Source organism: Fusarium musae, chromosome 8 (assembly GCF_019915245.1).
Source record: "Fusarium musae strain F31 chromosome 8, whole genome shotgun sequence".
NCBI classification, from domain to species: domain Eukaryota; kingdom Fungi; phylum Ascomycota; class Sordariomycetes; order Hypocreales; family Nectriaceae; genus Fusarium; species Fusarium musae.
The window spans coordinates 1,164,249-1,192,211 of NC_058394.1; the positions used below are offsets into that span (position 1 = coordinate 1,164,249).

The 27,963-nt window shown below is 49.9% G+C and overlaps 9 protein-coding genes across 9 annotated transcripts; 3 read left to right on the forward strand and 6 right to left on the reverse strand.

The window, feature by feature from the left end:
- Positions 1 to 2,691: 2,691 nt before the first annotated feature.
- J7337_010612 (uncharacterized protein) lies at positions 2,692 to 4,400 on the forward strand (the record flags this gene model as incomplete). Its single annotated transcript, XM_044828187.1, has 4 exons — positions 2,692 to 2,928; positions 2,978 to 3,103; positions 3,157 to 3,922; positions 3,976 to 4,400. The coding sequence occupies 4 exons, from the start codon at positions 2,692 to 2,694 to the stop codon at positions 4,398 to 4,400; spliced, it is 1,554 nt and encodes a 517-aa protein (XP_044676741.1).
- A 759-nt stretch (positions 4,401 to 5,159) lies between these two features.
- On the reverse strand, positions 5,160 to 6,367 carry NOP1 (Small subunit processome complex component; the record flags this gene model as incomplete). Its single annotated transcript, XM_044828188.1, has 5 exons — positions 5,160 to 5,218; positions 5,277 to 5,940; positions 6,005 to 6,078; positions 6,126 to 6,173; positions 6,244 to 6,367. 5 exons carry the CDS (start codon positions 6,365 to 6,367, stop codon positions 5,160 to 5,162), a joined length of 969 nt encoding a protein of 322 aa, XP_044676742.1.
- A 660-nt stretch (positions 6,368 to 7,027) lies between these two features.
- Positions 7,028 to 7,965, forward strand: RPL17 (60S ribosomal protein L17; the record flags this gene model as incomplete). Its single annotated transcript, XM_044828189.1, has 4 exons — positions 7,028 to 7,030; positions 7,244 to 7,457; positions 7,575 to 7,762; positions 7,813 to 7,965. The coding sequence occupies 4 exons, from the start codon at positions 7,028 to 7,030 to the stop codon at positions 7,963 to 7,965; spliced, it is 558 nt and encodes a 185-aa protein (XP_044676743.1).
- Positions 7,966 to 8,839: 874 nt separating this feature from the next.
- Positions 8,840 to 11,401, reverse strand: J7337_010615 (uncharacterized protein; the record flags this gene model as incomplete). The annotated part of the gene is made up of 1 exon (XM_044828190.1): positions 8,840 to 11,401. One exon carries the CDS (start codon positions 11,399 to 11,401, stop codon positions 8,840 to 8,842), a length of 2,562 nt encoding a protein of 853 aa, XP_044676744.1.
- Positions 11,402 to 12,853: 1,452 nt separating this feature from the next.
- Positions 12,854 to 13,759, reverse strand: J7337_010616 (uncharacterized protein; the record flags this gene model as incomplete). Its single annotated transcript, XM_044828191.1, has 3 exons — positions 12,854 to 12,896; positions 12,956 to 13,493; positions 13,546 to 13,759. 3 exons carry the CDS (start codon positions 13,757 to 13,759, stop codon positions 12,854 to 12,856), a joined length of 795 nt encoding a protein of 264 aa, XP_044676745.1.
- A 1,759-nt stretch (positions 13,760 to 15,518) lies between these two features.
- Positions 15,519 to 17,791, reverse strand: J7337_010617 (uncharacterized protein; the record flags this gene model as incomplete). The annotated part of the gene is made up of 3 exons (XM_044828192.1): positions 15,519 to 17,407; positions 17,457 to 17,624; positions 17,680 to 17,791. 3 exons carry the CDS (start codon positions 17,789 to 17,791, stop codon positions 15,519 to 15,521), a joined length of 2,169 nt encoding a protein of 722 aa, XP_044676746.1.
- Positions 17,792 to 18,349: 558 nt separating this feature from the next.
- Positions 18,350 to 22,045, forward strand: J7337_010618 (uncharacterized protein; the record flags this gene model as incomplete). The annotated part of the gene is made up of 3 exons (XM_044828193.1): positions 18,350 to 18,515; positions 18,577 to 19,001; positions 19,049 to 22,045. 3 exons carry the CDS (start codon positions 18,350 to 18,352, stop codon positions 22,043 to 22,045), a joined length of 3,588 nt encoding a protein of 1,195 aa, XP_044676747.1.
- A 222-nt stretch (positions 22,046 to 22,267) lies between these two features.
- Positions 22,268 to 26,117, reverse strand: J7337_010619 (uncharacterized protein; the record flags this gene model as incomplete). Its single annotated transcript, XM_044828194.1, has 4 exons — positions 22,268 to 24,792; positions 24,873 to 25,098; positions 25,351 to 25,918; positions 25,996 to 26,117. The coding sequence occupies 4 exons, from the start codon at positions 26,115 to 26,117 to the stop codon at positions 22,268 to 22,270; spliced, it is 3,441 nt and encodes a 1,146-aa protein (XP_044676748.1).
- A 797-nt stretch (positions 26,118 to 26,914) lies between these two features.
- J7337_010620 (uncharacterized protein) lies at positions 26,915 to 27,698 on the reverse strand (the record flags this gene model as incomplete). The annotated part of the gene is made up of 2 exons (XM_044828195.1): positions 26,915 to 27,337; positions 27,420 to 27,698. The coding sequence occupies 2 exons, from the start codon at positions 27,696 to 27,698 to the stop codon at positions 26,915 to 26,917; spliced, it is 702 nt and encodes a 233-aa protein (XP_044676749.1).
- Between the last annotated feature and the right edge of the window lie 265 nt (positions 27,699 to 27,963).

Below are 27,963 nucleotides of genomic sequence, written 5' to 3' on the forward strand. Positions count from 1 at the left end.
CTACAAATGGACTTGATGAGCTACCACTTGTCGAGCTCTGGAAGCCTTCGAACTTGGCCCCGAGTCCTTGAAAGTCTGCCATTTTGAAGTGCACGGGATAGGGGCATGCCAGGGGCCATTGAGCTTGAGATATCTTGATGTATTATGATGTTGGCTGAGGGCACGCGAGATCGATGTCTGATATATATATCAAAAGAGAGCTTGGCAAGTACACGAACAACCGTCACCCCATATGTCACAACCCCCTCAAAGACAGTGAAAATTTTCCCATTCTGCAGTTGGCTCCCTCGTTCTGACGTCGATCATGTTCGCATATGGGCTGAATAGCGCCCGGTTCGCTTTGCATTATCAACGTGGCTGCGGGTGCCTCGTTCGAAATGAGTTGATTGCTGGCAAGGCAGACGCATACGATAGATAAACCCGGATCAGCCAAAGAGAAGACGGAAAATATCCCCAGGGCCAGGGTTCCCGAAGAATGATGTGAAAACCTTTCAACGACGGGCGTCTGGGGTAAGCATTGCTTGTCATGATTGGTTCTCGAGCACTGCCTGCTTCTGAAGTGCATATAGAAACAGGAACAGTGTGGGAGGACGGCACGGAAGAGGAGGAGCGGAGCGGATCGCAGAGACATCTATAGTGAACGGGCGAACTATTCATTATCAAATAGATACGGCTTGTGTAACCATGTATCCCACTCGATATGGTAAAGGGGACCTTGCGCAGCAGGAATCGAGGTGCCAGTCGTGCAACTGGATCTGATCTATCGCTTGAAAGACGCTGACATGGCCTCGACAAGGCTGACTCTGACTGACTGGCGGCATGAGTGAAAATTTTTCATTTGCAAAACAGTTGATAACGCAAATCTAAGCCTGCGGGTTGTTAAGCTGAATGAGCAAAGGAAACCAGGAAGGTTTATTCCGTAGGAGTGTGAAGTCGTGCTTCAAAGTCCAGATTGAAGCTCCCTCGCGGTTCCATTGTAAGAGCGGCAATATCCGGCAAATGAGGCAAACTTTTGCCCATCACATTGACATTGCGACAAAGGCCTGGGCTAAGTAAGATCTTATAAATATTCGAGGTTTCATGGGCGGGCAAGGGTTTGTTGGCCAACTTGAGAATCAAAGGTGTTTAGAGTGAGAGTTGAAGGTGGGCCATAAACCGAGTTAACATAAATCAAGGAGAAATCTAAACAAGTAGTTAATGATACCATATCATCGGACACGTTTGAGAAATAATGTTCAGATTTGAATGAGACACTAAAAGAAACAGTATCTGATACGTGGAGCTGATGATGACTGGATAGTGCTGATTGCCCTATCAAACATGACGGTAACAGACATGTAACGTATGTTACCCCAAAGCTGCCTCGTCTGTGTATCGAGCTGAAGCGAGACGAAGCGAGACGAAGCGAAGCGAAGTTGAAGGGCATCTATTCTCTCTCATGCTGGACTTGGGTTTGCGCCGAAGTCAGATCCAGATCCAAATCCGATATCTCAGGCCGTAAATTCTTTAACTTAATTTTTTTTTATCATCAGGGATAGCGACCGAGTGTCAGATACAGATGGTCTCAGATGGAAATCGACAACTGCTGTTGGCTGTAGGGCAGATCGAAATATCCCAGAAGCGCAAGGACCCGACGGAACTTGGAGTTTCCGCTGCTGGTCAAGCAGGTCAGCGACGCTAGCGAGTGGAAGTCCCGACATCCGAGAACTTAGGGCCATTCCCATCGTAGTCACGGACTCTGAACTCACTAGGTCATTAGTTACTAAGACCATCACACGCAGCACGGCCATGTAATGACCATCACTGAAGCTGTGTGATGAGCTGTACTGTACTGTACTGTACTTAACAACATCAATAAAATTAAATGAGAGACTCGGAGACAAGAGACAATAGACAAGAGATTGACCTCCTCCATAGAGTACAGTACGTACGATAAACGGACTGAGTCAAGACCTTCAACTCATTCCATTCATCAACAACGATGATCGGTAAAGACGGACGGTCAAATTCCATCCACATGAGCGAAGTCCCCAATTTATTAGAGACAATTCTGTACACATACAAGACCAGGCCACAGACTAGATAGAACCAGCTCACGCTACTGATAGTCTGATACCCAACGTCAGGCTAACACCCGGAAATGCCACATCCCGAGAGCAGCTCTTTGAACAAGTCTGTCTCAGAGCAACACAGACCAACAATGTTCAGACCTTCTCTCAGAGACGGCTCAAGAGATCAACAACATCGAGCCAGTTGTCAAAAGGAATGGCGTCCCGTACGGCTTCCGTCTTGGCTCTGCCTCTGTACCACCATCACCATCACCATCACCATCATCATCACCCTCTTTTCTCTCTCTCTACATCACACACATACAATTATCTGCATAAGCAACGGCTACTGTAAAGAACTCCGTCTGTGATTCGCTTCGGGTATTTTGTGTCTCGCCGAACCTGTCCATCACCGATCGAGTTTCCAGTGTCGTTTCCTTTCATGGAGGGGACACTCTTCTGATACACTACTGATACCACTCACTTATAACTCAACACACCCTCGGTATAGACTAGCCTTCCATCTTGAAACCGTATCCAAGGAGTAATACATTTCGATATCTATCTATTTACCAAAGAGCCTCTTTTATTCTTATCTTTATTTCCCTTCTTGAACCCTCTTACACCCACCCTCACACTCAGTATGGAGAACGTATCAAGCCTTGCTGCCTCACCTATTGGTGTTGATTATCAGCTCCCCCAATTCGTCAGTGAGGGTCATTGCACTGGATACTACATCACCATCACCATCTTCCTTATTGCAGTCTGGTTCTTTTTCCCCAAGAAGCAGACATCCCATCTCGAGATACCCTTCTACAAGGCCTCAAAGACCAAATGGATATTCGATGCCGAAACATTAATTAAAGACAGCTACACAAAGGTCGGTCGATTCGGTATCACTTACTCCATATATACTTATGCTGTACTAGTTTCGGGATCGGGTTTATCAGATCAAGGCTACCGAGGGAGTTCAAGTCATAGTACCCGCCCGTCTGGTTGGTGAACTTAAAGGACTTCCAGAAGATATCCTCAGTGCAACAGAAGCCGTGTCAGATGTAAGGCCACTTCTTCAAGTCCGCCTATAACTTGAAATACTAACAACCATTAGGCTCTCCAAAGCAAGTACACAAAATTCTCTCCAGGCCACAACGGTGAACTACTGGCGTTGTTGGTCAGAACAAAACTTACACAGAACCTCACTCGAGTGGTACCCCTTCTGAAAAAGGAACTGGAGCATCTTTTAGCCACCGAGTTCCCAGCCTGCGAAGACTGGACACCGGTGAAATGGCAACCGTTCAGTCTTCGTGCTGTAGCCCGTCTGAGTGGTAGAGCCTTTGTTGGACCGTCCATCAACCGAGACGAGAAGTGGATGGACACTTCGATCAACTTTGCCGTTCACGTCTTTACAGCATGCGTCAAGCTCCAGTTCATCCCTGAATGGGCTCGGCCTGTAGGCCAGCATCTTGTCTCAGAGCTTCGACAGATCCGCAAGGACATCAAGATTGCCAAGGAAATGCTAAAGCCAATCCTCGAAGAGCGACTCCACGATATGGAGTTTTCCAACGGTGGAGATGCACCAGACGACATGATCCAATGGCTTATTGAAGCACTGCCAGAGGAGGAAAAGGCCGACCTCACAACCCAGGCAGAACTCCAGTTGATTATTGCGGCGGCTTCAATCCACACAACCAACAACCTGCTCTGCGAATGCCTTTGCGACCTAGCAGCATACCCAGAAGTACAAGAAGAGCTTCGAGAAGAGGCGTATTGCATTCTGGAAGTTGACAATGGATGGGAGAACAAGGAGAGCATGGCCAAGCTGAAGAAGTTGGATAGTTTCATGAGAGAGGTCCAGCGTCTCAGCGGAAACATCAGTGAGTACCAACAAGACCCTTCGACATCTCGACGAAAGCTAATCATGATATAGCATCATTCATCCGCAAGGTCATGAAGCCCATTTCCCTTTCTGATGGCACCAAACTGCCAGTAGGCACCAAAGTCCTCGCGCCTCAAGCCGGCATCGCTCTCGACGAGCGCTATTTCCCCGACCCCGAACGCTTCGATGCCTTCCGCTTCTACAAGCTTCGACAAGAATCTGCAGAAGCCAGCAATCGATGGCAATTCACTTCCCTCAACGATACATACATCAATTTCGGCGCAGGCAAACATGCGTGCCCGGGCCGTTTCTTTGCCAGTAATGAGATCAAACTTGTGCTGGCACATATACTCATTAACTATGACATCCGCTTGAAAGCAGGCGAAGATAGACCCAAGGCCATGGCGGTGGTCATGGCTAAGGCTCCCTCTCCAGATACCGAACTGGAGTTTCGACGAAGATCGTGGGCAGCTTGAAGGAAGGGATTATAATCTGATCATGAACTATTTGATACCCAGTACATTTAGCTTAGCTTGTACATAGAACATAGACGTGGCATTGCAGATGCGTAGTAGGAAAGACACGCATAAGATTGACTAGCCTCGAGAACAAAATACTAGTTCAAAAAGTTCCGAGACTTACGTGTAAAGCTAAGCGTGAGCGATGATTGGGGCATAGACAACTAGAGGTAACGAATTGCATTGCTCGAACTGTTCTAATCTAACAAAGACACAACACTGGGACTCCGGGCGTGGCTATCGTATTGGGGGTATCATCAAGTCGTAGGTCAGGCAGACGAGAGCCACTGGCCTGGCCTTATAGCATCGTACAATCCTCTCTGATCCCGTGCCATCTCTCTCCCAACGGCCTAACCAACGGCGCGTCCCAGGGCGAAGGTGCAGTTGTAACTGAAAAGTAGATCCGTAGTCGTTTGAAGAAAACAAAATAAGTAATTGATATCCTTGTTCCTTTTCAGATTCTTTTTTGGGATGCGCGACACCAAAAAAGCTTTAAGATTCGGACAAACATTGATATTTACAGATCCAACCCACCCGGAACGCCCCTCGCCGTTGTTGAAGAAAATGCCGTCAACCATTTTTTCCCTGATGCAACAAGCTGAAGACAAAAAGTCTACCGGGAACCGTGAGATACCTGGGAAACCGCATGACACAAAGCAGACCATCTCTTCCAATCTTCATTTGAAGCGAATTACACAGAAGCTCGACCTAGTACATCTAGGACTTGTAGCGCTGGTACTCACCGGCAACCAAACAATGGTCACGCTCGAAGGGTTCTGTAATATGTTAGTCAGATGGACCAAAAGTCATTGGTTGTTGGATGTAAAAACATACCCAGGGTAAGCTGGAACTTGGGCTTGATGGACTCAGCTCGCATCTTCTGGACCTCGTTGGCGAAGACCTCGGCAGCGGGAGCAGTGCTGTCGATACAGTTGGCCTTGATGGAGATGAGAACACCACCGCCAACCTTGAGGAACCAGTTGGCGTTCATGGCGACAATACGGGCCTGATCGGGCTGGGCAACATCGGCAAAGATGACATCGACCATGGGGACGATCATGCGGTAACGGGCAGGCTGACGGGCGTCCTCAACAATGGGAACAACGTTGGGTCGCTTGGAGGCCATGGTGATGAGATCACGGCCGGATCGGGAAGAGAACTCGACGGCGTAGACGTAGCCAGTAGGACCGACAATGTCAGCGACGTGAGAGACGGAGGTACCGGAGGCACCACCAAGGTAGAGGACGCGAGAGCCAGGCTTGATGTAGATCTCATCAGCACCACCGGCGATGGCAGCGCAAAGCTTGCTTCGGAAGGGGTTCCACATGCGGTACTCGATCTTGGTGGTGGTAGTGGTGCCATCGTCGTTCTGGACAGACTCGTCGACGGAGATGCGCTTCTCGCCGTAGACAGACTCGCCAGGTGTTGTGTTGCGGGTAGCAAGACCATCTTCCTTACCACCACGGACGACAAAGACGCCGGGGTGACGGTGAGGCTCCTGTGAAGAAAAAAGTTAGATCGCAAAACTTGGCGAAAAAGTTAGACTTTGAGGATCAACATACAACAATGACCTTGGCACCACCTCGCTGACCAGCACCAGCACCGCCGCGACCACCGCGAGGACCACCTTTCCGTTCTGTTAGTATCGCAATCATGATGCTGTTGAGGAGGACTAATGCTTACCTCGGCCACCACCGCGAGGACCGCCACGGGGAGCACCACGGCCACCACCTTTGCGAAACAGTCAGTCTTGAAGTTCAACAACACCGCGACAGAAACGCCGCGAGAGCGCTATTCATACCTCGTCCGCCGCGCGCACCACCACGGCCACCGAAGCCGCCGCGATCACCACCGAAACCACCGCGGCCTCCACGAGCGCCGCCACGACCACCACGGCCGCCTCCTCGAGGAGTGAAAGGAGCCATCTTAATGGGATGAAGAGGAATTGAATAAGTTTGGAATAATTAGAGACGACTATATGTCGTTGGCGAGAAGGATTCCAAGCGAAGGGATATCGTCGAGAGAAGGCGGACGTGGATCAAAGTCCAAACTTGTCTTTTGTATAGCCTTGTCTGGGGACGCTGGGCGTTTTGAGAGACACTGAGAAAGAATTTTTTGAAGCTCTATGAAGCTCAGGCCCACTTTGTCTGTCCAAGTTTCTCCGTCTCCGAGGCGGGTCCGGGGATACAGCGGAGATGATGGGGCGTTTGCATGACAGAGTCACGTGGTGATAGTTGATAAGAGTCAGGTGACATGAATTACATCCAAGTATGCAAAATAATATACAAAATCACAGCGTAATAAGTCGCAAAATATCTCAATACTACTCAAATACAATTTCCAGTTCACCACAGTCTTCCACTCGTTGCTCTCCATTTTCTCGCATCTCTTTTGGCCGTTTGAGGCTGCTTTTCGGAAATCGCACTAACAGGGCAGGCAGCCCTAAGGCTCTTTCCCAAAGGAGTGGGGAAAGCGAGTTTGTGGTCCCTCCGACCTGTTAGGGCAAGAGCTCAGAATTTCTCAATTTCACGCCCGCCAACCCACGTTCGTCGTCGAAACCGTCACTCACCACCCAAGTCGCCGAGATGGTGAGTAACTGCGAGCCCCCGTCGACCGCCATCATGAGAAAGAGGAGGATATTCATGCTGTTCGAATTGTCACGAACTTGCTCGTGCAATTTTTGACGAAACGTCCATCTTGGCCCGGAACCGCTGTGTTTTATTTGTGATGGCTGTTGTGAAGGCAGGGATTTTGAAGATGTGCGTGCCATGGCTGACTCTGGACTTTTTCTACGCATATAGGTTCGATACGCTGCCACCGAGATCCAGTCCTCGAAGTCGGCCCGCGCCCGCGGTGCCTACCTCCGAGTGTCTTTCAAGAACACTCGCGAGACCGCCCAGGCCATCAACGGCTGGAAGCTTCAGCGCGCTGTTACCTTCCTCGAGAACGTCAAGGAGCACAAGGAGGCCGTCCCCATGCGACGATATGCCGGCAGCACTGGCCGCACCGCCCAAGGTACGACTCGGCAAATTCTTCCCCCGTTAGCGATGGACTTAGGAGAAATTCGGAGACCGCAAATGGCTGGGATATATGCGTCAGAAGAACAAAAATGCTGATGGACTTAATCAATAGGCAAGCAGTTCGGTGTCTCCAAGGCTCGATGGCCCGTCAAGTCCGCCGAGTTCCTCCTCGGTCTCCTCAAGAACGCTGAGGCCAACGCTGATGCCAAGGGTCTCGACACCGGTGCCCTGATTGTCAAGCACATCCAGGTCAACCAGGCCCCCAAGCAGCGACGAAGGACATACCGTGCCCACGGTCGTGTATGTTGCCCAACTCTTCCGCCTCGAGACTCATCTAACGTCAAAAACAGATCAACCCCTACATGTCCAACCCCTGCCACATCGAGCTCATCCTGACCGAGGGTGAGGAGGTTGTCCAGAAGTCCGATGCTGTTGTCGAGCGCGAGCACCTCAACTCGCGCCAGCGCGGTGCCCGTCTCCGCAAGGCTATCGCCGCCGCTTAAACAATCACCAACCTCTATCAAATAGACAAAATTTAAGCGCTGGTTGAAAACTGGGTTTACGTCGGGCATCTTCTGTGCTGTAACTGTGTGACTTTTGACAAGACTCTTGAACAAAGGGACACTACACCAAGATTACATTAAAAAACTCGATCAATTGTTCTAGGGTTTTTGCGAGGGTGGTTCGTGGCTTTTCATCAACTGGTGTATGGCAGGCTACGGTGAGCATGGCATTAAAGGGAAATTCATGCAAAAGTTCGCAAGGTTTTCTTGACGAAATAAAATCATTCAAGTCCTCCTATGTCCGGTCCTGCATCAGAAGAAGCAATGTGACATGATTAATTAGTAAAACTCAGCGCTGATGCATCCCGTAGACTCACGATAGTCGGTCACGAGTGAGGCATTGCATCAGGTTGGATTTAGCGACACTGAACATATATCACACTCCTCCAAGGTGTTCGATATCATTACTTATACCAGGCTTACTAGCAGCTATCGATTGAGCAAACTTATCTGATCCCAACTAGCAACATAGCGAATGCGATGGGAGCAAAGTCCCCTGGCTCGATTTTCACTCAGCGATCATTACGACATTAGCCATCCCGTCCAATTCTGCGAGGCCCGATTGCCTTTTCCCATGCCAGTTTTCGAAAAACAATTACCAAACGCCTCTGCCATCCTTTCTATTACAGCAATGCTAAGCCCAACCGTTCAGTTCTCACCATCTGTCCATGGTGAGTCGTCATTTATTAGCAGCAGTGGGTACTATACGCCGTCCTGATCATCCAGCCCTTGCGGAAGCGTCTGGCCATTATCTTGGTTACTGAGCGGTAATACGAAAATTGGGGAATCAAGTATAGTCACCATAGAGCCTGAACTAAAAGTCTAGGCTCACCATGGCCTCGGCATCTCGTGCCCCTGCAATACTGGCAGCATCAACTGTGCCCGAAAATCGTCCTTTTCCGGGTTGCTCAACACCATCCGCTCTAGCGTCGTAAATTGTACGCTCATCATATACATTGGCCCATCCCATGTCCATACCGAAAGCAGTTGTAAGCTGCAGTAGCTCCTGGTTCCTTAAGCAAGGAACGATCCGGCAGAGAAGCTTGTCCCGGCACTTCTGCATCAGAGGTGATAGGTCCTGGATGTGCGGATTGCCGTTGGCCCCAAGGCCCTGAGCGCCATGCGGCAAGATACTCCGAGTATTTAAAGCCGGTGAGTCGACTGTAACATACCCACAGGACTTGAAGGAGAGGCACTTCAGAGTATACTTCTTCTCGTCTAAGCGTAGGCGCTGCGGCGCAGGGATGTGCTGCGCTAGGGGTTCCGCCTGGTCAGGGGCTGGCAGGCTCGAGATATTCAAATTCAGCTCGTCTCTGGCACTCAAGATGTCTCTGATCTTGATGCTTGGAGAGAAATGCTCTATGATGCCTGCCCAAGATAATACATCTGGTTGCTGTAAGATATCCATAGCTGCAGGTGGAGGGGGCGGCGGAGGAGCCTGATTGTTGGGTGGTGGCGGTGGCATGAAAGCCGCTCCGAATACTCCTGCAATCTGCTGAGCCGTTGCGTTGAATGGGAATGGTGCAACAACTCCATTCGCTATATTGGTAGGCGGAGGTACCAGCACCCCAGGAGGTGCAGGGTGCATCCCAATCATGTTCAGCAGATGAGCATTGTTTGCTGCGCCAGCTTGCTGGAGTGGAGCTTGGGGAGTGAGAGTCGGTGGACCGGAAAGTGATACAGATTCCAGATCGAGCTTCTCGAGTGCGGACAAGGCCATATTGCGTATTGTTTGCAAAAGGACATGCGGCGAGGCCCAGCAGTTCTTGAGTGATAAATGTTTAATAAACGGCAATGACAAGAGATCGTCCGTGTTAGTCTTGGGGCTATCAATGCGAGTCATGAGTTGAGGTTGTTCAAAGAACGGTGCTGGAAGGATGTGGTGGTTTCGCTGATATGTCCCAGGAGCAAACTCTCCACCACAGATCCATTCAAAGTGAAGGCTTTCGATGTGTCGCTGAGCGCCAATGTAATTGTTGAGCAATTGATAAACCTTACCAACAGCCTCAACAGGAGAAACTGCGTCATCTTCTACACAGCCCGGTGCAGACTTGGAAACGCGTCGCCAGTCAGCAATAACCCCCAGCGAAACATTGGTGAGAGACGATAGATTCTGCCACAGCTCATGCCGACAAAGGATATACACATGGCTACTGGGAATCTTAGCAATCGTGATGGTGGTAAGGTTTTTGAAGCAGTTGTCCCGGGCATTGTCGATAAGGCCAATGACATAGGACTGGATCATGGCGCGATGTGCCCACTCGAGCTCGAGGAGCATTTCTTTCTGTGCTCTTGTGAGACTGGCGGGAATCAGCGGGTGGTTGACCGCCTCTGAGGCGGCTGGTTCAAAGTCAGCACGATGTGTGTTTTGCGCCATTACTCGTCTAGCTTCCATCTCAGTGATTATGGTTGCTCTCTCATCAAAGTCAATCGCGTTGATATTGGTGCCTTCAGTCTCTAACAGCATGAGTACAGCTTCGTTGATCTGGGAGCCTGAGTACCCAGCATCTGAGGCCATCTTTTGCAGAACTGTTCGCTTGAAACTAATGGGGTTCTCAAACACAGGCTTTCTGAAATCCTTGACCATTTCATTTAGGTCGGACATGGTGACGATTGGTTGCTTCCGAGCTTGTGCCTCAGAACCAGTGTGACGCCAATTCTGCGTTGCAAACACAGGATGGAGAGTGGTTGCACCTCGTGCGATGTGATCGGGCCCCGACAGAAATCCAAGGCCAGCATCGCAACAGAGTCCAAGATTTGTGACTTTAACCAGACACTTGAGCGCTTCCTTCATGGCCTCAGTTTCGTCAGCCGTTTGTTCGAGACCTTCAAGATCAGTATATCGGTGGTAAGTGCCATGTGGCCAGCGGTATATGCCCCAGAAAGAGGGTATAGCTTCTTGAGAAGGCTTCACTGGAGGGTATGAGAGCGTGTCCTCGTCAAGTTCCAAAGACAGGGCAAAGCGCCGGATGTGTGGACCAAAAGACTGGAAGATGCGCATCCCATTTGAGAGGAGAGCGGAGGACGTGCGCTTAAAGGCCCCGTTTTCATCACGATCCAACTTGCTGTAAAGCTCCGACTTGAAGGGCACGACAACATTTCGGAAGTACTGTGCAGAAGCCTTGTTCTCGAATTCTTTACAGACAAGTCGCAAACATCTGACCTCGAGGCGGGTGAGGTATGAAATGATGATCTCGAAAATCTCAACCGGAATTTCGTTCGTGGGCCATGTAACGGCGGACATCGCTTGGCCTCTTTCATGGGAATCTGACAGTTCAAGGAGAGTGGGCATTTCTTCGTCACAGGACGGAGGAGCAGTGCTTGGTCTTCTCTGGCTCGATGCTGGGTCGATGGCGTCAATCCAATTGGGATCCATAAGCGCGATGGGTAGACGGACTGAAAGTCTTGGGTTCCGTTGAGAGAGCTGTCAGAATCGAGTGACTGCGAGAATTAACGGTTGAGGCGATTTACTTTCGGTCGGACGGAGGGCGAAGATGCCGTCAAGGCACTCTGATGGCGGGGCGTTGGAGCAGCAGGGACTGGAGAAAGAGAAGAGGACGAAGGGGTTTAGTATGAAGAAGAGAAATAATAGTAATAGTTCGATGTCGTGCAGCAAAGATGAATGTTGAAGGTGAATAGCCGCCGGGGGTGTCTCTCTTTTGTCGTAATCAGTGTGAATAGGTGAATGGATGAATCCGTGATGTAGTGCTCGGTCGGCTGCAGTCAAGGTCAAGACTGGAGGTACATGAGCGGGTTGGATCGGATCGATGCAGCCAATGCCTGGTGGCAAACGTATGTGTCTGGGGGAGAGTGAAATCGAGGGGACAGGGCCCTCGTCTCCCGGTAGTTGGTAGAATAGCTGTCGATCTATGCCGGGGTTAATTGTGCGATTGCGGCTCCGAGGGGAGAAAATTGATGAGTTGAAGATGGGGATGGCATGTTTAGGTATGTTTAGACGTAAGAGTAACTAACCTAACCTTAGGATGTGGGGGAGAGACATGGGCAGTCCAGGGTAGCGAGTGATCCCCGCCACTTCTGGAGGGTACCTGAGTGCCCCATCGGCCATGTTCCGTGCCACAAATACACCTTCACGACGGGTGCAAATTGGAAGTGAAGCCGCCTGCAAATATTTGTACGGACGCTGTATAGGTAGGATTGAGTTATGGTGAAAGTTTCTGTTCAAGTTATATTGGGTTGCTGCCGTTAATAAGTATGTTGCCTCTTTGGATTGATTGAGTTTCTTCGTGCCTAGAGTTTTGTAGCGACATTCGAACAGCGCAAAGTCTGTTCTTCTGAATTACAGGTAACTGTTGCTCGCTTAGGACGGAGAGGCGTATTTTTAACTCTCTTTAGAAACTATGAGATGATGCAAATCACCATCACTAAGGTACCTACAACAGAAAGCTACACTGATATCCGTTTTGCCGCTCGATTCAACTTGAGTTCAGGGATTAGCCCTGTGGGCATCCCCATGGGGAGATCCATCAGAATACGGACGGTAGCCTGGAGCCCGGAGAATGCCGGAGATCATGAAGCTGCGTTACAACATTAGAGGGACCAAATGCGTATGCTTACGAAGTGCATCACGTCGTTACAATGATATGATTTTATAAGATTAAAAGTCTTCCGCTCCGGTAAAAACCCCGACCGTACGAGTTCACTGAGAAGAATCGAAGCTCAAGTCACAAGTTGAATTATTGACCTCCATGTCGCTAACATCCGGGATATTACGTCCAAAGCAATACTATCTACGTGTATAAGAGAAGAATACCATCAAATTCAAAATAATACCAACCCATGAAAATCCAGTTGCTCCCTTTCTTTCACTTTACGCGTCATCTTCTTCAATATCGCCAGCCCAGAACCAATATCTGATGCAATGTTAGTCATCGTGCTCTATATTTACTCGATCTTGTAAAGAAGCACTCACAATGTGGCATATTCAACCTCGAATTCAGCATCCATACCCTGGCAAGTTGCAGGGGCGCTGCCGCCGGCTGTTGTAGTTCGGTAGACTTCCTTCATCTTGTGGGTAGCACCTTGAATGGTGGTGAGTCTGAGCCATGGCACAGCATTCTCACCAAGCTGTCCCTTGGCAGAGAGAGATGGAGCAGGAGCGCTGCTGTTCTTTGCACATGGAGCCTCGCCAATGTCTTGGTTGGGAGTGCGGAGGTCGAAGAAGGGCGTACCATCGGCGGTGAAATAATGGTGACCAGACTCAGCGAGAGATGCAGGGCCAAGCTTGTTTGCGTCTGATAGAGGGAAGTGAACGGCCATTCCAGGGATGCGTTCGATCAGATCTGGGTACATCGCGGCGACGCAGCTGCCGTTGAACAGAGTGGCTACAGCACCAGTAGCAACGGGGGCTGACGAAGGCTTGCTGGTATCGCATGTATAGTTTTGTGTACCCCGGCCGATAGCGACATGAACCAGCTTCAGACCCTTGGCTGGGGAAGGTAGCTGACCATCTGAAACACTGGTTAGCCAAAAGAGAACAAGCACTGGATAGTGGTGACATACCGAGAGGCATCTTGGCTTGTGAGAGATCACAGACAGGAGCCGTTCCAAAGGACTTGACCGCCTTGACCTTATCCGCTACCAAATTGAAGTAACCAGACAATGACCCTAATGTGTCAATGACGGATCCAGCATTTGTGACAGTAGCAGTAGGATAGGTTGGTGCTGCAGAGGCAGTCACCGCGAGGACAGAAGCGACAAGTGTTGATAATTGCATCTTAAAGTTGGTCGAGTATAGAGAGTGGTTTGTGTGTATGTGTTTGTGTATGATATCGAGGGTATAAGCGTGTCAGTATTGTTTCGAGTCGTCAAGACGTATGCCGTTAAGAGAAATTGAACCCAAGAAACAACAGAAATCCAATGTTTATAGATAATCGACCGTAACGAGACTTGAGACAGAGAACTTGTTGACCCTAGGAAATAAGGAAATAACAGATAAAGGAAAAAAGAGACAAAAAGGAAAAAAGAACGCTCAGCGTCTTTGAGTGTATACAGACAGACAGACAGACAAATGCAGAGAGATTCTTTTCCTGCCTCTTTCTTCCTCAACACCGTGAGGCGACGAACCCATCTCTTAATATACCAGCCTTCCCCTCAGGCCAAGACCCTGTTACACGCGCCTAAGCGTACAGTACCTACAGTACATTAGAGTCCGGGCGGTAGGTCTGAGCAACTGGCCATCCATGATTGGATTATCTGCCAAGATCTGGACACAAAAATAAACACCAGCCTTTTTGCAATGTCTGAGATGGACATGCAACGTCTGGCTCATATGTGATCCGGGAACAAGATTGAGCAACGAGAGCCAACCATCTGATTGTTCAAGAGAGTTGCTGGGGTTGTGATTGGCGGGAGGGATTAGTTTAAGCGCCTGGCTCGGGCGTCGGCATATGGATCCATGGATGCATGCATGGATGCATGGGCGTTTAGAAATGGAGATGAGCACGAGGAAATGCCACGACAATAACAATTCCGCGGTTTTTTTTTATGCACTTTGCCATGTGCGATCTGGGCTCGTGCAGTCGAGTCTGTCATTGAAATAATACACAGACAAATATCTGACCCTGTTCTCCAGATAGACCGCCTATTTACATGCAATTTTAGGTACTAGGTAGTCTGTACATGTCATACAGCGGTACCCAGCCAGCATTGATGAGAGCCGTTGTACTACATTCCCTTCACTTTTCTGTATGACCGCATTGCTACGAAAACTCTTGAGTCCAAGTCACACTCCAGCCTCTCAACATTACCCTCTCCATCCCCAAGCCAACCCAAGGATCCCTTCAATAGATCCCAAGTTCTCTCGGCGCCACTGACGAACCAACCTCATCCCAGCATCAAAACATCCAAGTCCTCCCAAGAAACGAGAAACAAAGTCCCTTGACCGTAGTAAATTACATACAGGGCCATGTGTAGCTTGCCGCCAGCCTCCGAGTCTCTGATTGGACCGCGGATCATGCATGTCTGCGGGCCGCGATAAGCGGCCAGCGGCTGCAGAAAATAGCAACTGGCCCCGCACCCCTCTTATTGGGACGGGCTATTTTCGCACATCAAGACGAATATAGCCAAGCTTCTAGTATCGACATCATGACTTGCATGTTTTAGCGGACCTCAGAGGCTGTCTAGAACAAGCCTGTCACATGTTTACTTGATTTTTTCTTGAGGGTGTTGCTTAGGTGGATCATGTTATGGTCTAATTCAAGGTTCTCACCACCCAACACAATAATACCATCCCTCTTGGCATGGTATGGCATGGATCTCGCTTCAAACGCACGAGATATCGCTTGCTTCCCTGATATGTACAGTACATAGCACGAGATCTCAGATACAGAATTCAATGACTCCACTACCGACCCGGTCTTAACGCAGGTCTATCCTGATATTGATACAGTACCATCTCCCGCGGAGATTCATTGACACATTCCCTTTCCGGCTTTTGAGAAAAACACTTACAAAACAAGACGGCGCATCGGCCTCTACTTGGCAGGATCTTTAGGCGCTCCGTCCATTGGACTGCCAAGTGAGCCCCCGGCAACTCCAGCTGCCGCTGCCGCGGCGGACTCAAGATGGGTTACCCGCTGGACATCTGATGAACTGAGCCAATACAATGTTACAAATACCAGCAAATGGAGTGCTACGCAGTATGCAGCAAACAAGTTTCGGCTGGTTCGCGAAGCAAGTACTGTGCGCGTCAATGAGTAGACTGCTCGTTCTGGTAAACTCATCCGTTTGTAGGCTCGAGCAGACTCTCGCCCACGGAAAGCTGCAAATGGAGAAATATTGGACTCGTATGCCTGGCGGTATCGGTCCATAGCGATGCCAGGATTGCCCGTTTCGCCAATCGACACTGTTGATGGGTTTGGATTCGCCCCGTACGCCGAAGATGTCGCTGCACCTCCTCCTCGGTTGTATGTTGAAACATATCTTGTCTTCTCGTAGAGATTCAGGTTATCCTTCTGAAGCGCTGCGACTTCCTGGCGTAGCTGCGAGACTGTTCGGTGCGTATCTGACAGTTCTTCCTCAAGTTCCGCATTCTTCTTCTTGTAACGGTCTCGCTGGGCCGTGACCATGGGCAACATGCCCGAGCCTCCTCCATAGACTCGTTCGCCAGGCTCGCCTCCTCCCATGCGAGGATCCATACCACTAATGATTGACGATGTTGGTGAGATTCTGCCACTCTTGCGGCCCATTGCCCGGGTGACATATGTTCCAGCTACAGATGCACCAGATGGGAATGCGTTGGCACCCTCTTCTTGGATTGTCTCTAAATCACTCTCCAGTTTCTGGTTGAGCTTCTGGGCTCTCTCCAATTCGGCGGTAGTTTTTGAGAGTTCCTCTTCAAGATCCTCCAATCGACTTTGCAAATCGTTATGCGAAACACGTAGCACCGTCAACTCATCGCCCAACTTCTTGTTTCGCGCCAAGAGAAGCTTCTCCAGAGAATTACCCTCTGCATCCTTTGCCTCAGGGTGCTCTCTTACTTCGTCATCATCACCTGTGGAGAACTCAATACTTTTGAGAACCTCAAGCTCCTGCTTGATGTCCTCGTAGTCACTCCATTTTTGAACCTTGCTCTTCAAGGTATCCCTCTCCTCCTTGAGAGTGTTCACCTCTCTTTCAGTAGATCGCAACTTGCCATCTAGTTCTCGTTTGAGACCCTCCTTCTCCACACGAGCGGCATCCAGCTTGCGGATCATGGACTGGTTCTCTGACCTCACACGCATATATCCAGGATCGTCCTCAAGACTTGTCTCAGGTTGCTGTTGGGCTGATGACTTGGCTTGTGCCAGCTCCAGTCGCATTTGTTCGTTTCGTGCCTCAACCTCGGCTAGGCGAGAGCTTGTGCGATCCAAATCTGCATGGAGCATCTCAAGCTCAGCGCTCGAAACATTGTTGCGATGAACCTCTTGGTCGTCGCCATTCTTGCCCAGGCGCTGATTAACCTCGTAACTTGCGCGCATCTCGGTCAGAAGACGCTCTTGCTTCTCCAGCTTATCTTCCAATGCCTTCTCCTTGGCCTCCCAGTTATCTGTCTTCTCCTCTAGCACAGCGTTCCACGATGTCTCAACTTCCTTAACACGTTTCTCTAGGTTGTCCTCCAGCTCTCTTCGAACCTTTCGTTCATTCTGGAGCTTTGATTCGGTCTCTTCCAGTTGACTTGAAAGTTTCGAGACGTTCTCTTGGAGGTGCTGGTTTTCTTCGGTAATCTTTGGTAAGGTATCTTCGGACAAGAGCATAGAATCAACTGAGGCCTCAAGAAGTGGATACGGATCTGGAGCATCAGAGAACGATGCATATGTTTGAAGAAATGCCGAGTTTACAGACTTGGAGTGGTTCGTAAGGAGGTCGATAAAGGTCTGATAGGCTGCGATGATGTTAGTCCGTATCAGTATATGATAGGATCTTGTTGGTACATTTCAATAGTCCCTTGATTTCTGTAAGCTTGGCCGCATCATCGAGCTTGCGGAATTCTTTGGTCTTTTGGGCGAGTTCTTTACGTTGGACAGTTGAGTCCCGCTGGTATGCGACAATGTCTGAAGCTGTATTGTCGAGAGTCGAGACAAGGGTTGTGAGATCGATGGCTGTCCAGGCAATATGTCAGTAACTGCTACAACTGGTGTTCGCTGGAAACCGTACTTCTCCATGCTGATATCGCATGCTGAAACTTGTTCTCTCCTTCAAAGGTGGGCGCAGGTGTAGGAGCTTCGGTTGTGCTCGCCAGAGCAGCCTCGACGGCTGCGTCAGTCATGGCGTTGTATTGAGCTGGCGATCAGGGGCGGCGCAAAGGAGTGGATATGGCAGCCTCAAACGCCGCGGATGTGTTAAAGCGAGTGTTTTGCAGTTGATGCTGTCGTTCAATGGTCGTAGGAGGTCGTTGCTGTCGTGGTTAAATGGGGGCCATGAGGTTGTGCTGATGAATAGGAAGGAATGTGTTTCATCTCCCTTCTCGATAACTTGGGGCCAGGTTGCGCGTGTCATAACAAGCTTATTGGCCACAAGAGCTGTCAGGCTGATAACGACAAGGTTGCAGGGGCAGTTCCATGGACTGATCCCCCGCAGCCTTGCAGGTCAGTGAACACAGACACTAATTAAGCCCGGCGACTATCCACTCAAGGTACGGAGTACCTACCTACCTACCTAGGTCCCGTCAGCTTCCAGAGCTTCAGGTACGTAGATCCACTTAACTGATGTCAACATACGCCAGCCAGCCAGCCTCGGGTGCCTGGATACAACGTTTTCTAATCCGCAGAGGCACAACACGACATGCGCTGTTCGCTCAAATGATGCTGTTGATAACAACGCCGCTATGACATCAGATGGCTCAGGCGATGGGCCTTCAATTACAAGCCCAGGGCTAACCAGTACCAGTCGCGAGGTTGGCCCTTATATTCTCAGGACTTTATTGGATGAGGTGCCACTATCTGCAGACGGCTCCAAAGATGATATCAAGATCAACTGCGTAGATTATCTGGGTAAGTAGTTTCGGCATTGATACTGAGTGTTTGCGCTCACAGTTGACCTTTGCGCATGCAGATGCGAATCTGTACGTTGGCACATCTGCCTCCGAGCTGCTTCACTTCGTACAAATTCCACCGGACCCAAACGATCGATCGGGGCAACCCGTTTATATCCTCGCATCTCGACTATGTCCTCAATATGTCGAAACTCCAGGCACTCCGAACTCGCGACCCGGCGTTCAGCAAATCCTCCTACTACCTCGTGTCGGCAAAGCGTGTATCCTTTGCAATTGGACCGTCACTTTCTATTCGCTTCCCGAACTTAGCCCCGTTTTTGGAACAACTCTAGTCAAGAACTGTAGTTGGATAGGTGGTATTGATTTGAATGAGCCCTTGCTCGACGATGGAAGTGCAGAGAGGGGTGGAGGTGTCACTATCCTCCTCTCTCTTATGCGAAAGATTCAGGTTGTGCGTGTAGGCGAGGACGCGCGCGCTTTTAAGGTACGTATCAGCGCATGGAGTGAGAGCCCACCACTCACACAATATAGAAAATCGACTTCTCTGGAAGCACCCTCTCAGTCCGTAGGGACTCAATCGCTTGTGTCGCGGACTCTAAGTCGTATGCGCTTATTGACGTGGAACAACAGCTCAAGATCCCCTTGATGAGCATTTCATCCTTGGAAGAAACAACCTCGCCCAGTGAAATTGGACATGCTCAAAGGATTGGAGCGGACACAGCAAGTGGGCTGCTCCGAAGCTCCTCTTCTACCGGAAACCGCACGTCTAGCGAAGTCCCAAGCCATAGTCGGAGCACGAGCTTGGGCGGCTCAATATTGGATAGTATCCGTCGACAAGATCATCGTAGTAACGAGGGTGAAGATTTCCTTGGCCGCAACACCTCGCCGCAACCGTCGATAAGCCCCAGGCCATCAATGGAGAGAGCTTCAACACCAAATCCTCCTTCACTCGATAAACCTCTTCCAGCTGCCCCGTCACCATCCGGCACACCTTCTCAGTCTACTGACCCTCGACCAAGGCCTGGGTCCGTCTTTCTAAAGCCTCACATCACTTCTCCGACTCCTGACGAATTCTTGATTGTTACTGGAACTGACCCCCTGGAGCCAGGAATTGGCATGTTTGTGAATCTGGATGGCGATCCCACGAGGCCTACTCTTGAGTTTACCAGATACCCCAAGGAGGTCGTCGTAGATAGCCCGCCTTTGAATGCTAACTCGTCACAGCCATCTTCAATGCAGGAAGAAGACGGTTATGTTCTGGCCTCGATGACGAGAGAAAAGGAAGGCTTGGAATATGGACTAGAGATTCAAAGATTTGATGCGGGTTCGGACCCAAACCCACAGAAGTTCTGGTTGACGGCCAGAGAGGCTGATGGGGTCTACGGCATTCGTTCGCTTGCTGGCAGCGAAGAAACGCGATTCGATGAGATTGTTCAGAAATTATCGCAAAGGCGATACACTCCTTTCTCTGTTTCAATATCGCCTGGCACCCCGGATCCTTCATCTTCAGCCAAGACACCAGACTCGAGGACAGCACTGTCAATAGAACATCTCTCAAAAGAGAAGGAACTTTTTGACAGAAACATTGACTCACAAGACGAAGAATCGTTACCAGAAGAGTGGGAGGCAAATCGCAATGCAGAGGGCGAGGAATTTGCTCGACAACTTGCCAAGGCTGAGGCAAGATTGGCAGTCTGGAGTGGTAGCCGCATCTGGTGGGCTATTCGCAATCCTTTACTTATACAACTTGATGCCGCCTTGGAAGCAGCTTGCGTTGGAGATGTTTTTAGCCCCGCCGAGCTGGACAGGCAGGCAATATTCACCACTATCAACTCCGTCAGGGGCCGAGAACCCCAAAGCGAGTTGGAATTTATGACTTATGGATATTTACGGCAGAAAGCTGGCATCTTGCTTTTGACGAACTTGCTGAAGTCTCCTGAAGATAAGCAGTTTACGGAAAAAGACGTAAAAGCTCTTGAAGAAGTGCTAATCGAGAGTGGTCTTGACCCCAGAGTGGTCCTTTCCCTGATTCCTAGCGTTCGAAACGAGATAATAGAAGGCTCACGTGGGATCTGGATATATGGCGGCGTCAGAAGAACCGCCGATGCTTACCTCAGAAGCAGGGAGTTCCAGATGACATCTAAGGACAGTATTGGGACACTGGAGCCGAGGACGATGCACTTTCTTCGGAGATTTCTTGGAACATGGCGCAAGAAGAAAGGGTTCGGCAGTGTGGCCGACGAGAGAGAAGTGTTTCACACAGTTGATGCGGCGCTGCTGCTCGTCCTTCTCGAGATTGATCAACACTCACCCAAGGGGTTGGGCAAGGGGGGCGTTGTGAGATCTGAGCTATACGAGGTTGTAGATAAGGGTGTCGACTGCTTTGACCGTGCAGTTGATTTACTCGAAACATACCATCGACTCTTCGTGCTAAGTCGCCTGTACCAAAGCCGGAAACTGTCAGGAGATGTTCTGGCCACTTGGAGGCGGATAATCGAAGGCGAGCAGGACGTAGGGCAGGAACTCCGGGAGGGAGAACAGCGAGTTCGTGAGTATCTGACCAAGGTCAGCAGCCAGGCTCTTGTCCAAGAATATGGTGTGTGGCTTGCAAATCGCAACCCAAAGCTTGGTGTCCAAGTTTTTACCGAAGACAAGGGACGCGCACCCAAATTTGAGCCAGCGGAAGCCGTTGCAATCTTACGAGAGGAGGCACCTGATGCAGTTAAGTATTACCTCGAACATTTGGTTTTTGGCAAGGGTCATACCACGTATATCAACGACCTGATGGCGTACTACCTTGACGTGGTGGTTCATGATCTAGAATCATCTGAGGAGAGCCGAGCTTTGGTCAGAGCGACATATGAGGCATACCGCGCTTTGCAGCCTCCTAAGCCTGCATACAGTCACTTCCTCCGGGACAACGCCCCGGACGACAACGAGGTCTGGCACAGCCGTTTGAGGCTACTTCAACTCTTGGGCGAAGCAAATGATTATGATGCTGCAGCAATAAGAGATCGGATTTCTGAACTGCCAGATGATCTTTTGGTGCCCGAGACCATCATACTTGCTGGCAGAGAATGCAAACACGACGATGCCCTCCGCCTTTTGGTCCACAACCTGGGCGACTATGACACCGCAGTCTCATACTGCCTTCGAGGCGGTGCGAGCACAACAGGCGCTGCTCCTTCCCAGAGACCATCATTTGAGGAACAGCGTGGCCTGTTCAACGTCGTCCTCCATGAGTTGCTCGCTCTTGAAAACGTCAGCGATCGTGTGGAGCAGACTGGAGCACTCCTGGAGCGGTTCGGCGGCTGGTTCGAGATTGACGATGTTCTTAGTCTCATCCCTGATGATTGGTCTGTCGATATTATCGCAGGCTTTTTAGTTGGAGCACTTAAGCGTCTCGTGGGAGAGCGGCACGAAGCGATGCTGACCCGGGTCCTGAGCGGAGCGCAAAACTTGCGCGTAAGCTACGATCGAGTTGCAAAGATTGATGAGAAAGGGCCAAGTATTGAAGCTTCGAACTAAAAGTTCTTAGTCAAGCTATCTGGACTATTTCATTTTGTTAAGAGGTGGATTCATAGCGAACTTCTTTGACCAAAAACATATTCATCATAATTCAAGGACTCTTTATATGTATTATTCTTATCATGAAAAACATCAAGCGCCTATGTTCACCACCAATGACAAGAATCATCTCAAAGCGGCCGGAATCCATTAACAAGTCGCGTAGGTGGCCCTTGAGTTATTTTAAGCAGTGCCAATTTGGTGAGGCTCACAGAATTTGGATAATAGATTGTGTATCGCCTGGTCATGCATTTGCTCCGCCATGTGCAACAGGTCTTGTTGATCCTTCGACAACATTCTCTGGTCGACTGCGCTCAGTGACAGGAGTACTTGAGCAGACTCGATGTGATTTTGTAAAGTGGATGAGCTCTCAACCACTCGCATCAACGCAGTTCTGCCCTGGCAATCTCTCTGTGATAAGCCTTCACAAAAGCGAGGTGCCAGAACTCGAAAAATAGCAGGCTTACACTGCTCAGATGCCAAGTGTAGGACGTTTTCACCTTTTGAGTTGCGGTGACGAAGATGCCCTTGAATACCATCTTGCTCTAACAAGAACCTGACAACATCAACATGGCCAGCCAATGCGGCCTCTCCAACGGACTGGTGACCTGGATGAGCCAAGCTTCGAGGTTGGCGCTGAGGCGCACGTAGCAGTTCCTCTTTGAGGTCAACATTCTGCTGTGCGTTATTCATCAAGCGTTTAATGATGGGCATACAGCCGTGACTGGCGGCCAGGCATAGGAGCTCGTTACCCCATCTTTCCCGGATTAAGATGTCAGAGATATCGTTGATAACGTCAAATGCAGCATCCCAGTCCTGGCTGTTATTTATGCTTGGAGAGCGCCACCATTCGATGATACGACGAAAGAAGCCAATATTCTGAAGATGGCAACCAGTTCCGCGTCCATGAAACAGCATTCCAAGTCTGCGTAAGTCGGCCCATTGTAGGACCTGCTCAACAGCGATCATAGCTGTGTTGGGTAAGAATTTGGGAGACTCCAAGTCAGATGTTTCAAGCATCTTGAGCAGCACCACTTCCGATCCGTAGAGCGACGTGATGCTCAAGGGGTCGTACAAGCTGCCGTCAAACTCAAATCTTGCCTGGACTACGCAGTCCGGCCGACTATTTTGGCTGGTCCAATTCAGTAATCGAGTCGAGTTGGGCTGGCACAGCCTTTCAATGCTACTAAGATCAGGGAGGGGCTCTTTGGTAACAAAGGCGAAATGATGTATCCAGTTGCAAGAGGCATAGACGAAGAACTCGCCGAATCCTCGGTCAGCTGGGTCGTAGCGAATCATGCCATCCTCCCAGTTCTCCCACGAGCAATCCATAGTGAAGCTGGGGGATGCAGCGACATCACTAAAGATATCCGCGTCTTGTGGTAGTTCCTCCATAGCCGTCTGCTCATCGGAAAGAATGGAAGCCTCGTCGATCTCGTCGAGAAGCAGGTATCGAATACATATGTTCAAGATGACATTCTCCAACCTTGTAGGGTTTTCCAAATTGTTATGTCCAGGCCGGGTTGCACCGAGGTCGCTCAATATAAATTCTTTGACCGATTGGTGAGCAACAATAACCTGCCGTCTCTTGACATCATCGAAATCGACGCCAGCAACAAATGGTTGGATGAGGGCCATAACGCCTTGATAGTCGACCAGTTCAGCAACCCCTGCGACAGTGGTAATATCTCCATCAACTGTCCCCGTTGCGACAGCCCAAGCAAGTTCTAGGATGCTCAACCGTCTTCTGGCCGCACCCAGAACTTCCAAGGCTGTAGCTGCCATATCCTGGGCCTCTGGCTCCTTGCCCGCGCATCGGATGAACAGATCGGTGTACAGTTTTGACAGGTCCCGTGGTTGTGGCATCTCTTCCAGAAACTTGTTCATGCGGCCACGTGCCATGATCTTCTTCGCAGCAATGGCTTCGACAGTCATCTTGGTCCATATGGCACTTCCTCTTGCAAGACTAGACAGCCTCTCGATAATGAGCTCTTGGAGACGTGCGTCAAGGTATCCTAATCTTGTTTTGACGGTCTTTTCAGCGATGACTTTATCTCTGCCTGGATCAGCACAAATATCGACCCTCAGAGATCCCTCTAGTTGATCCAGTATTCCCCCCCAGGGTCGAGAAGACAGCACAACTTTTAGCCCCGAGATCTTCTGAGACAAGCTGCGCAGTGACTGAAGAAGCATGTGGAGGGAGCCTGCGTCGCACTCGTCTAGACCGTCAACTATCAGGAAAAGAGGTCGATTGAGCCTTAGGACAGTTTGTTCGAAAATTTCAATCAACATGTGGGCATTTGTCGCGGGTTCGAAATTTCCGCTGAGCAGATCTTGCTTATACCAGTCGAAGAAGGCTTTCTTCAGCCCAACACGCTGTTGAAGAAGTGACAGAATCAAGGAAGAGAAGATACACAACGCATGCCCGGTTTCATCATTCTGGCAATAGTGGTATAGAACCATGGGCTTTTCGAGCTGGTGCTCGGCTCTCCGACGTAGCTCCTGAATAAGAAAGCTCATTATCACACTCTTGCCACTTCCCATATCTCCAATAATAACCAGCTGTTGATAGTCGGGTGCTCGGTACCAAGTTTTGAACTCGGGCTGTTCTAGCACGAAGTTGCAAGCTGCGTCATCTCGAAGGTGATTGAAATCGCCATGATGGCGGCTCTGCTGACTCTGCTTGTCACGGCCCAGCCATTGTGAGACTATTTGGGTCAGTATTGTGATGGCACTTGAAGTTGCGAGAGGGCGACTGGCAGTCAACAAAGGCGTAGCGTAGGCATACCTTTCTCATCACACATCATAGTCTTGATGTCCTGGGCGATATCGAGAGTGGCTTTCTCAACAACCTTGCGGAGGTTTTCGACTTCTTTCGAAATGTCCTGGACCAGAGTCGGTAGAGTACCAGTGTCTGATACAACGGCCAATACCAACTTAGCCCTTCTCTTGGACAGAAACTGATAAGCAGCTGCATAGAACTCGATGAGTTTCCGATAGACCGACACGAGTGCCTGCATGTGGTCAGAATACATTCTTGGCTGAGTTTTTGTACTGGAAATAAAGGAAGCCGTGCTTTGTGAATATCAACTCTGTCTTCCCTCTGGCCGATGATATCGCAATCGCTAATATACGAAATCTGCCTCAGCATTTCCACGATCTTTTTGGCAAACTCGAAATCTGCAGTAGCAACACTTATGGCGAGCTGCGTATAATACTATCAGCCTTGACGCGCGTCCTGGTTGAATCTCTGCAGCAATACTAACCGCTGTAACACCTCTCATAACCCCAAATACGGCAGAGGTTGTGGGCTCAAGCGCTGTGAGAGGCGCCGATATGTCCAAAACCATCTTGATTCGGTCCAGCGGGGCCTGTATTGAGTTGAGGTATCGGACTCCTCGCAGGAAAGTGGACTCGTCTGTTGCGTCCTTATCAACTGTCTCGAGCTCTTTGAATAGCTGGGCGATGCTCTCCCCCTTGAGGATAGTAACATCCACTTCTTCGCCCATGCTCTCTACTGCTTCTCGGTAGGCCTTACTCCAATGATCCGCAGGCGCAACCGCGGCCACGTCAGTGTCTGTGTCTATGTCAGTTTCAGGAGCTGGTGCCGCCTCATGAGTAGAAGTTGGAGGAGAGGTGGTCAAGCGTCCGTTGGCTGCTGTGCCAGAGACAGCGGCGGGGGGAGAGGCATCATTGGATGGCAAACAGTCTATAATGACCGTAGCGGTTTCAAGAGACCTGCTGGGTTGGTCAAGGGGGATGACTGTCTCGCTCCTCAGAGTGACTCCCGCCGTATTCTCTGTTGGGAGGGCTTGGGTGGTAGTTCCGCCTGGACTAGGTGTATCAAATATGGAGGTCAGTCGACTAGGTAGCCACTAGAGGTTCATAGCAGTAGCTGAAGAAAACCTTACCTCTCTACGACAGCAACACGGCCAGTTGGAGAATTATGACCTCGCCTCTGAATGAGTCCATTCAGCCGCTGGCGTAGTCTGAACCGTGAGCCTTCTTCTCGTGGTGGATTAGCAGCTGACATGCTGTATGAAAGGAGAGAGACATGGTACGAAATTCCAAGTCAATGAACTTGAGCAGCTCTCTACACATTTGTTTAGGAGATGCATTGTTCATGACCTCAGAAGAAGAGAGCCCACGCAATGAGCCGACACGCTCACCAATGGTTATGTAGCATTAGCCGCGGCATGGCATGGAGTGGCCCAATCCTTGCTACTCTCTGCCTGCGACTTCATGGGTTGCTACTGAAAGCACGGGGTAGCTATCCGTATTAACTTAGAGATACCATATCTATGTATGTATGACAGCTAAGCCAAGGTATCGGCCATAGATCTCCAGCCAGTGAGTGTTATCGTCAAACAGATGAGGTCGGCTGCCATTGAGCGGGGATTGCTGTTGTACAAGCAAGTGGTAGGCCGGGATGCTGCACTAGCTGATCATTAATTGTAAGGAATTAAATGGATTACGAGTCTCGGGTAATCAGTCAATTTCTAGAATCGGCAGCTCGCCATTTTTGTTTGTTTGTTGGTTGGTTGGTTGGTTGTTTCTCTTTAGTCAATCAACCGACTAATGAATGCAACGGGGGAGGCAGGCAACTCTGGCAAATCACCTTAGACTTGGGAATACCATCCCACAATCGCTATTAACTATCCGTACTCCGTATACCCCCACCACTTGTCTCCATCGTCAGCCATACTCGCGGTCGTGTATCCCTGACACCCCCAGATATTTATCCGGGGCACGGCGCTTTAGCCGAACCCCCCAACTGTCGCATCCAAGCTTCACTTCAGTTGTCGATCGCGGTCGTTATAGATGCTGCTTTCAGACAGAGTTGGAATTGTCAGCACACGAAAAGGCTGCCGATCCTCCTGACGCCTTGTAAGAGTCAACAACGCCGACAACAGATCCATATGTTCCAGCAATCATCAGAAATGTTCCAGAGAGAATCACAAAACTACTCCATACAACCATAAGAACCCACTTTAGGGGTCTCTCCTGCTTTCCTGCGCTCCAGTTATCGTACAACCAGAAGCAACCATATGGCTGAAACGTTTGCAGAGTACCTAGGAGAGCTCCTACAAGAGACACGAGACTTCCAAAGACAGGAATTGCACTCGCTATGATGTAGGCTAACAAAGCTGCAGAAAAGGTCAGGCCTAGCCATGTAGCCCAGTGAGTGAGGGTGTTGGCTGTGAGATGCCTTGAGCCTCGAAGGACTCGAACGAAGACGTATTTTCCGGTGACCTAGGTATAGAGATTTTGTATCAGTACTCATCTTGTTTCAAGGCTGCTGAATTCTAATCATATCAAGCAGGTAAGTACTTACATGAGCATTGATGGTTGCACCAACAATCAGACCCGGCAAAGCGAGGCCGTAAGCAACTTGCTTAATAGTCTTGCCAGCCGAACCCAGAGCGGGCGAGGCAACATAGGAGCCACAGTAGTAGTAGATGATAACTCCCACAATGATATATGTCGCTGTCGCAACGGACTGGCAGAGCAGCATCGCTTTGGTATAATGGCGAGGGTCGCGCATCTCTGCAGCAATAGGGAAAAACAGGGGTGTGCCAGCATAGGCAAAGACCATTGTCGAGAGAGCCGACATTGCTTCCTTGAAGCTCGGCTTTCCATACAGCTGGTAGTCGGACTTCCATTCGTGTTGGAGATTTATCTTTGGAGCTGCTGAGGGCCGGTCTTGGATGCTGACGGCTATGGTAACGACATAGACTGATTCTTCCGTCAGTATGAATGACAACGACAATGGCAACCAACTGTGAGTGGTAGATATTCAACGTACCGCCTGCCAGGAGAGAGATTACTCCCACCCATGCAAGCCAACTTATGCGACTCAGGGTGCGGATGCTAGCACA